Source organism: Camarhynchus parvulus, chromosome 24, assembly GCF_901933205.1.
Source record: "Camarhynchus parvulus chromosome 24, STF_HiC, whole genome shotgun sequence".
In the NCBI taxonomy this organism is placed as follows: domain Eukaryota; kingdom Metazoa; phylum Chordata; class Aves; order Passeriformes; family Thraupidae; genus Camarhynchus; species Camarhynchus parvulus.
In genome coordinates, this window is record NC_044594.1 from 3,649,478 (window position 1) to 3,659,427 (window position 9,950).

The following is a 9,950-nucleotide window of genomic DNA, read 5'->3' on the forward strand; positions in this document are numbered from 1 at the left end:
CTTCATCTGGAAAATGTTCTCCCCTTGCCAGGCTTGGCTCTGAGTTTGGGAGCAATCCTACTACCAAGACTTTGCTGGAGTAGTTGACTAAAGTTGACACCCACTCTAAAAAAAGGGTTTTGAGCAAGTGCCAGTTGGAAATCTGGCCTGAGCCTGCCTTACAAATGGGGTAATTTCTGTGATTTTTAGCCAGCACATAAAAAGCAGCGGAACAAAGCAGAGGGGATTCCGTGGGTGGGGAGCATGCCTGGAGTCACGAGCACTTGGAGCTACTTTACAAATGGAGCAGAATTTGTCAACTCTGGCAAAGCAGCGCAGGCTCCACTGCAGCAGGGATGTCACAACTCTGCCATGCAACAAACCCAAGCCTTCCCCACCTGGTTTTACAGCACAATTCCACCCTGGCCAATGGTTCTGCCTTTTCTTCCCTTCCAATCCCAGCTGTTGAGCTCAACTGCTCTGCATTGAAGGGCAGAAAACAATTTTTATTCTGCTTAACCCTCAGAAAAGGTAAGTTTGCATAGGAAAGGTGGAATTTCTGGGGTGATTCCTGGGCATCAGAAGATCATTTAGGATTAATCCAGACTATTTATACTGGTGATTAATTACCTCAAGAGAGAATTAGGATTAACTGGGAAAAGCGGGTGTTTTCTGTCTATCCCTCTAGATGGTGCTGCTACAGCACCAGAGAACCATCATAGTTATAAAACTACAACCATTTTATTAAGCTATGGGGGCTTTGCATCCTGTTTATTTCTCCTGCCTACCAGCATGAGGCTGCCTTCCTTTTTGGGGTTTCCCAGGAAAAGGTGGATCCCCTACCTTGTCCTGCTGCCTTGCCAGCTGTTGCAGGTTCCTCCTCTCAGTGTACTCCAGGAGCAAACCTGCTGTGCCAGGCAGGTGGAATGAGGGCTTTGACACTTGATAAATGACAGGGACACAGGGGATTCTTATACTTACATCATCCTGCTTCCCAAAGCAGGAACAATTCATGGTCTGTATTCTCAATTCCCTCCAGAAGAAAGTGTGAACATGACAGAGACCTGTCCTTCCTACTACACATTTCCAATTTTAGTGCATTACAGTCCTCACCCTACTCTGCTTGTGCATGGACAGCCTAAAATTCAGAGTGACTCCATTAATTAATTAAATTCTTCCTGTTTTAACACCAAGAAAACCGCTTGGGCCGCAGTATGTGGTGGAATAACCCCCTAAGAGATCCTTGTTCGCACTCCTGCAGCTCAGAGCAGCGTGCCATACATACCCTTAACCTCTGCAGTGGAGAAGTAGCACATTTAGCAAATCAAGGTGGTGGTGAGAGCAGCTAAGAAGTGACAGGTGACATTTACAAAGCCATTGAGGTGATGGTGGAACTGAAAGTCGGGGAGGACCCGTGCTGCCCGCACCCTTTTGCTCAGCATGCTTCCACAGAGGAGTCCTTCAGCACCGGGCTGGCAGCTCAGGTGGGTCACAGGACCAAAGTCAAGGCTGTACAGAGTCCAAGGCAAACGGAAGAGAATTTACACTTCCCCCTGCTCCTCCTTTGACAGCGCAGAGCTCCCCTCAAAGCTGGCTGGTGTGGCATGGTCCTTCTGTCTTCAGAGCCCCTGCAAGGGAGACAATTCCTCTTGGAGCTCACAGGGGTGAGGATGGCAACAGAGTTAGCACTGACCGGAGGTGAACGAGAGAGTAAAAGATCCAGATTTTAATCTGTAGCACACAAACTCCTTCCTAGCACGTGTTTCCTTTGGAGACAGAGCCCTTACAATTGCCTTTGTGCCAGGGAAAGTGAAGATTCCCAACTCCACAGCAATAGGTAATGGAGACATAAATACATCATGGCCTGTGTTGGTTGGGGGTTCAAGCAATACAAGCACACCCCACACCTAAAGACACCTGTATGGCTTCTAAGGTCTCTGGGGAAGCTCCAGGGAAGCACAGCCATGCTCCAGGAGTCTCCAGCCCCACCACAAGGAAGCTGAGGGGTGGACAGACACAAGGAGTGACCGCTTCTCCATGACCCACCTTGGTGCCGCTCACTGCGCTGCCTCCCCTCTGCTACTCCTCCACAGGCACAGCACAGTTCTCCTTGTTTTCCGATGGAATTGCAAGGTAGTCTGTCCTGTAGTTGGAGGGAAGGAGGAAAGCACACAGTGTAAAGCCCAGCTTGGGTAAACTCACCTTTGCTGAATGCCTGGAAGCATCTCTGAGGTAACAAATGTCCCCTGTGGATGCTCACAGAGGGAAACTCCTGGGCACAGGCAGGAGCAAACACCGGGTCTTCCCTGCTCCAAAATCCTACACAGCCAGCCTTGCTTGGTACAAAGAGAGCTCTAATCCCAGCCACGTGTGTGGAAAGATAGGAATGGGCCAGGATGAAACCAGACCTTCCAGGAGAGCATCTCCACATGGTCCAAACCTGCAATAGTGCTCACTCCCTGCCTGGGGTGTTGTGTGAGGGAGCAAAGTGTTGGTGCTCCTAAACACTGCAGGGACTTTGGACACAGCAAACACCAACCAGCCCAAGCCACAGCAAAGTTCAGTCTTCCTGCAGTCTTCCAGCATGTTTGAATCACTACTCACTTTGTTGACCTTTGTTGCCCTGTTCTTCTAAAGTTCTTCTAAGCCTTCTGATGTTTACATTTTTGTAATGGAGTTTCTCACATACTTTTCATGTAAATGATTGCTTTGCATTCTTTTCTGGAGGAGGAGAGAATTGATGGGCTGCTGGTTTGACCAGTGTGGTTGGAGAGGTGGCAATTTCATCCTCCAATCCATGGTCACTTTTGGAATTCTATAAATATTGGAAATAAACCACCCCCTTTTTTGCCTTGGACATCTCAGAGTTTGAGTGTCATTCATTTCAAGTTGTATTGAGACTTTATGGAGGATTTCTGGCAAACTACACAGGGTCTGTCCCATGTTGTGGACACCCTACAGGCCCAGGTTCCTGCTGGTGCAGAACCAGTTCCTTGGGGTTTTACAGTAGAGGAGGTGAGGCAGAAGGAATTAGTATTACACAATTTATTCAATCATCAAGAAGAAAGAATCACCAATTTTAGACCTGATTGTCCTGTACTAGCACGGGTCTGTGCACATTTGAGAGCTCTGGGTCGTGTGAGGAGCTCTTGCAGAACAGATCTCACCTCCAGGTGTTTCACACTTACGCGTTTTCCTGGGCAGCCTCCTCTGCCTTGGACACCTTCCTGTAGCAATAGATCATCTCAATCAGCAGCCACAGCGTGAGGAAGACCAGCAGAATATACATCATAATTTCTGAGATGACAGAGGTGAAGTCTTCTCCAGCTGTGAATAAAATGAAATAACCCCTGATCGTTTCCATGCAGCTCCACGGACACTTCCCACCATTGTGTCATCCTTCCTAAACCACCTTGCCAGAATCTCCAGGTGCCTTTAGGCTGTGGGTGAGCAAGAGAGACCTGCAACAGGCAGGGATCACAGAGAGATCCAACACACACAGCCCTGTCTCTGCCACCCCCACATCTTGATGGATTGCTCACCCATCTCACCCTCACGCTCTGTTTCCTCCCCGTGTCCCACTCGCTGGTGTTACTCGGCTCTGTTGTGCCGCCAGTGATTTGTAAAGGATCAAAACACCGGGGTGCTGGTGGGGGAGAGGGAGGGGAAAGGGCAGACAAAAGGCCTGAAATCTCCCGGCCCTCTCTGAAGAGAGCAGCAGAATCCCCTGGACTGTCTGTAACACGCCGCGATTGCAGCACTGAACCCAGCAGCACCCAGAGGAGCAGAAATACTCAGGAGCACCACAGAGGGAAGGAGGAGAAACAGGAGACTGGCATCAAAATGGAGAACCAGTCGTTGTTCCAGGAGGGAGGGGGCGGCAGCAAGGAATCGCTGCGGCTCCCTGGGAAAGGCATCGCTGTAACAACCAGAGCTGCCACCGGCGGAGCCGGAAACCTCTGCTGGAGCCTGCCCAGCTGTGCCCAGCTGTGCCCGGCCCACCGCGCCTTCCCACGCTCACACACAACCAGCCTGGGCCCACAAACAGCCTCCAGCCATCAAACAAGCCACAGGTTTCCTTCCTGAGCCACGTTTGTCAATGCCAAACTCAGAGCCCTCTCCCGTGGTGCAGTGACAAACTCTGTCCACCGTGGTGACAACACCCACGGCCTCGAGATCACAGAACACCTTCCTACCCTCCTGCACCACGGTGAGGTGGGTCACCCTGGCCAGCGAGAGCACAAAACAGCCTCCTACCCTCCTCTACCATGGGGAGCTGGATCACCCTGGCCAGGAACAGCAACCACGGGCTCAGGGAGTTCTGTTGGAGCTGGTGCTGCATTCAGAGGCCTGTGGGCCAGAATGAAGCTCTGGATCCAAACCCTCCATCAGAACCGACTCCTTTCCTTCACCATCACTTAAAGCTTCTCCACAGAGGGAAACCTGAGGAGCAGCCCCTGTTATGGGGGGAAGCTCCATCCCAGCACCACCAGAGCTCCTGCAGGCCTGGACTTGTCCCCATGGGCCCAGCTGCAGCACCCAGCCAGCCAAAAGTGTCTGTGGGGTGAAACACCACAGTGCCACTGTTTGGTTCAGCAACAGGGCCAGACAAGCTCAGGCACGTCCTGTCCACAATATTGGTAATTATTCCAATAGATCACCCTGGCCAGGGGCAGCACAAAACACAAAACAGCCTCCTACCTTCCTCCACTACGGTGAGGTGGATCACCCAGCCCAGTGACTGCACAAAACACCTTCCTACTCTCCTCCACCATGGTGAGGTGGGTCACCTTGGTTAGTGAGAGCACAAAACAGCCTCCTACCCTCCTCCACCACGGTGAGGTGGATGACCCTGGAGCTCTGGAAGAGAGGCCGGTGGATCTCGAACTCGAACTCGCGGGTGATGTTGCAGGTGTAGATGCCTGAGTCGTTGAGGGTGACGTTCACCACGGTGATGGACACGTCCTGCATGTCTTTGCTCCCGTTCCACTGGATCCGCCCGCTGAAGCGGCTCGGGAACTCGTGGTTGGTTTTCCTGTACTCGTAGATCTGTGAGGGAATAAATATAAAGGGATATATAGATCTGTGAGGAATATATATATATAAAAATAGATAGATCTGTGAGAAAATAAATGAATATATTGATCTGTGAGGAATATATATCTATATATTTATTTATGTATATATCTATCTGTGAGGAAAGAAATATAAATGGATATATAGATCATATAGATTGATCTGTGAGAGAATAAATATAAAGAGATATATAGATGTTTGAGGTATATATAAATATAGATGGATCTGTGAGGAAATAAAGGGATGTATAGATCTGTGAGGAATACATATATATATATATAAATATAGATAGATCTGTGAGGAAATAAATATAAAGATATATATATAGAGATATACAGATGTGTGAGGAATATATATATATAAATGTAGATAGATTTGTGACGGAATAAATAAAGAGATATATAGATCTGTGACGAAGATAGACAGATAGATAGATAGATAGATAGATAGATAGATAGATAGATAGATAGATAGATGATAGATAGATCTGTGAGGAAATATATATATAGAGAGAGATAAATTCTGTGAGGAAAAAATATATATCTATAAGTATATATAGATCTGTGAGGAAATAAATATAAATGGATATGTAGATTTTTGAGGAATATATACATATAAATATAGATAGATCTGTGTGGGAATAAATATAAAGAGATATATAGATCTGTGAGGAAAATATATACATAAATATAGATAGATCTGTGAGGGAATAAATATAAAGAGATATATAGATCTGTGAGGAAGATAGATAGATAGATAGGTAGGTAGGTAGGTAGGTAGATAGATAGATAGATAGATAGATCTGTGAGGAATATATATATATATATATAAATATAGATAGATCTGTGGGGAAATAGAAAGGGATGTGCTGGTTAATCTCTGCCTCGGACAACACCATGCCATGATCCAGGGGCAGCATCCCCCTCCAGCTACACTCAGGGATGTTCTGAGCTCCCTTGGTAACAGCAGCTATTCATATTCCATCATCCTTTGCCTCAAAGTATCAGGTGACTTCACAAAAGACAGGAAAATGAGTGATCAGGAATCCAATATCTCCACCAGAGAGGGAGAAAAACGAAGGCACAGCAAAACACAGATGCATGTGGACACAAAAAATCAGCAATGGGAATGAAAATTGGGATTTTTCATGCCCAGCAATGTGCCTGAGAGTCACTGCATGTCAGATCCCCTGAGGAAAGAACCACAGAACACCCACAGTGAAGACCAACAGCTCTTTTGGGAAGCCCTGGGGTATTCAGCTGAGGTGGAAGTGCTGCAGGACAAATATGGCAGTGTGACATTCTGGCTGACCACAGTCCCACCATGACCTGTGGTTGGTGTTCTTTGGGTTGCCACTGGCAAATGCATCCCCTGGGGCACTGGAAGTGAGTTCCCATCTCATTCCTTAGCCTGGTCCCTTTAGTTCTCAGACAGAAGGAGAATATTTGTCATCCTGCTCAATCACAGCCACTGATTTAATGCTTCAGACTCAGATAAAATAACTAGAAAGAAATCAGTGCACTCAGCCTTTATCTAGTTCTCCATTTCACCATTCTCTCTTGAATTCCAGCTGCTCCTCATCTGTCCAATTTCCATTTTGATTCACTCTGAAAATCAATTTTACCTTTTCCTGACAGGGATCCAAAGCAGCTCCCAGAGATCCTCCCACAGGTGGGATAACACTGCTTTCTCTGAGGCAAAAAGAAGTAAATCCTACCCTGCAGATTTATTTTAATTAATTTCACCTCCATAAAACCAGCTTTGGGATTCAGAACTGATTCAGACAAGGGTGCCAAAGGTCAGTCATATTTGACATCCTGGGCTTGAGGTATTGAGGGAATGAGACTGGAAATTGGCATTGATTAATCTACAACCCAAATATTTGACCTCAACAACTGATTGCAGCTTTTCCTGCCAGGAGTTCGTGTTGCCCCCAGGTGTGGAAATGGGATAAGCAAGGAAAGAAAGAGAAAGGACTCAGGTCCCAGTCACACATACAGGCTCATCCTTCCCCCCGTTGGGCCTGTAGTACCATTCCACCACCGTGCTGGCTGTCACCTCTTCCCTCTTCATGCAGGAGATGCAGAGCAGCTTCATGTCTGTCCCTTGGACAGCCTCTGTCTCAGATGGGACTTCCACACACACTGAGGAGCAAAATCCAGCTGGGGGAGAGGAGCAGCAGAGAAAGAAGTGTTAAGACAGAATTAGAGAAGCATCAGTTATTCACATCTCGGCATTAATGTCCCTAATGGAAAATGGCTTGATTTATTACTAGAGCTGTCTGATAACAGATTAAGTCTCAAATGTTAAATTTTACCAAGCTTCCTTCTCCTGAGATATTAATAATTCATAATAATTAACAGAGGGTGATCACTTCACATAGATTCACCTCTCCAGCATCTGCTTTGCCACAACTTTCATCTTTCCCTGGTAATTAATGCCACTTTAAAGGCATTGTTCATTACCTCCCATGCGTGCTGGGCATGCTCCTGTTAGAGCAGCAATTACACTCTGGGATGAGGGGAAGCCCAGAATTCCAGAGTGGAGGAACAGCTCACTCTTTGTGCTAAATTGGGAGGTCTGGATGCTTTAATTCAGCAAAACTGGGAAGGTCCAGCACCCTTCCTGTTCATGGGCACTACTGGGAGCCAAGGGGCTTGGACAGGAGTGAATTTGGCAGCAGGAGGAGTTATTGATTTCCCAGGCATTCCTGCTCAAAACACTTCCAATCAGAGCTGTGCTAAGGCTGGCAACTCTTGAATACTGCTCTTGCAAGGAGGACAGAAATGGTTGCATGTGAGGCCACACGCTGGAGCAGGAAGGGATCGTTTCAGCACCACATCTCCGACCAAATCCCTGCTGACATTTGTCCCCCGGGCTAAACAATCCCGGGCTCTGTCTGTCCAAGGCTGTCTCCAGAGCCCAGACGCTGACTTTGCTGGCTGCTCCCTCCTCCCCAGCCTCTGAGGCACCATTAACCCACTCTCTCAAGCAACATATTATCCCGGGACTATTCCTGGAAGCAGCCTGGTTCCAGTTCTCCCATACTACCAGCTCCACACACAGCAGCAGCTTCCAGGGAGAAATAAGGAAAAGCTCCTGGATCCTGCTTTGCTCCGAGAAACGAGATCTGTACACACAGACAGGCACCCACACACAGGGCTCAAGGCACACGCACATCGAATGTGGCAAAACCACCCAACCTATTCTCGTGGCAGGAATCAAACTGCAGCTGCAATCGATTGATTAACTCCAGTTTACACAGACTGCACGGGAAACAGGCACTAAAGCACCTCTTAATGGGCTGCACACCCTCCCCGAGGCAACTCGATGTCAAATTACGCTGCAAACCCCAGACCGACAGCAAACACAAGGGACCAGCACACGCTTTGTGCTCGGCACGGAGGTGTTTTCACTCCCTCACACCCACACCAACTCCGCACGAGCGTAATTCCCTTCTCCCGACAACAAAAGCCCCACTCGGAGGGCAGGCTCGAAGAGAGCATCCTCCCTTCTTTCCAGCGGCGCTGGGTGGGAGAGGGAATGGCAGCACTTACCCCAGAGCAGCAGGGCGAGCGCGGCCGCGCAGAGCAGCCGCGGCAGCGCAGCCATTGTTCGGAGCCGGGCCGGCGCTCAGGCTCCTCGGCACGATGGCTCTCGGATGCTCTCAGATGCTGCTCTCGGATGCTCACGGATGCTCTCGGATGCTCTCAGATGCTCTCGGATGCTCTTCCCCCGCTCGCCGCGCTCCCGGCGCAACAGGATGCCGGGCGGGGAGCGGCCGGGCGGGCGCGGTCCGGGGGCTGCGCTCGGCCGCGGGGGCGGCAGCACCACGGACAGAGCCCGAGCGCGAGCCCGGAGCCTGCACGGAGCCCGAGCCCGGAGCCTGCACGGAGCCCGGACAGCTCCGCGGCTCCGCGGGCGCGGCCGGCGCTGCGCAGGGCGCGGGCGGAGCGGAGCGCGAGCAGCGTTGGATCAGCAGCAGCAGCAGGGTTGGATCATCATCATCATCATCACCATCATCACCATCACCATCAGCAGCAGCAGCAGCAGCAGCAGCAGGTGCCCCGCGCCGGGAGCGGCTCCGCGGGGCGCGGCCGCTGCGCTTTTGTTGCGCGGGCTGCAGAGCGCAGAGTCCGGCGGGGAGGATGCCCGGGAGGATGCCCGGGAGGATGCCCGGGAGGATGCCGAGGATGCTGGAGCAGCCCGGGCGGGGGGCACGGCCGGCACATGCGCGGCCGCCTCCCCCAGCCCCTCCCGGCTCAGCGCAAGCAGCCCCGGGCTCCGGTGGTCCCGCGGGCAGCGCCCAGCTCGGCTGGAGACACCGCACAGAGGATGTCACATAAGCACGGAGTGTTAAGGCGTTGGAATGGAGCTTAAAGCTCAGTCCCACCCCCTGCCATGTGTGGGGACAACTCCCACCAAGCCACATCCAACCTTCGAGCACGTCCAGGGCAGCCACCACCTCCCTGGATGCCCTGTCACCTCCCTCACAGCAAAGCATGTCTTCCCAAAATCTGAATTTTCCCTCTTTCCATTTGTACCCCTCGCTCCTTGTCCTGTCTCTACAGATCAGCATCACTGTCCTGCCTCCAAAAAAAGCCAGGAGATGGGGGGGAATGGGGGGAGTTATCCCTGCGGGGTCACAGAAAGGCCTCTGCTGCTAATAAGTTTAATACTAACATTTGCACGGCTCTGAAGGTCACAGTTGGAAATACTGGGAAATCCTCTTGCCTCATGTTCCTGCCTGATTCCAGGGAATTTAATGCCAGCAGCAGGCTGGGCTTTCTCTCCTTGGACAGGGGCCACCATGCCCTGGAGGGCTGCTCCAGCTTTGAAGGTCACAGTGGACAGAGAGGGAGAAATGAAGCTTTTGTTACATGTGCTCCTTTTAA

General features: G+C 50.3%; 1 protein-coding gene across 1 annotated transcript; it reads right to left on the reverse strand.

Moving 5' to 3' along the window:
• Window positions 1-468: 468 nt before the first annotated feature.
• Window positions 469-9,369, reverse strand: SCN3B (sodium voltage-gated channel beta subunit 3). Its single transcript, XM_030964827.1, has 6 exons — window positions 8,613-9,369; window positions 7,054-7,217; window positions 4,803-5,028; window positions 3,168-3,306; window positions 2,026-2,122; window positions 469-1,607 (listed from the first exon to the last, which is right to left on the reverse strand). Exons 1-5 carry the CDS (start codon window positions 8,665-8,667, stop codon window positions 2,059-2,061), a joined length of 648 nt encoding a protein of 215 aa, XP_030820687.1. The 5' UTR covers window positions 8,668-9,369; the 3' UTR covers window positions 469-1,607; window positions 2,026-2,058.
• Between the last annotated feature and the right edge of the window lie 581 nt (window positions 9,370-9,950).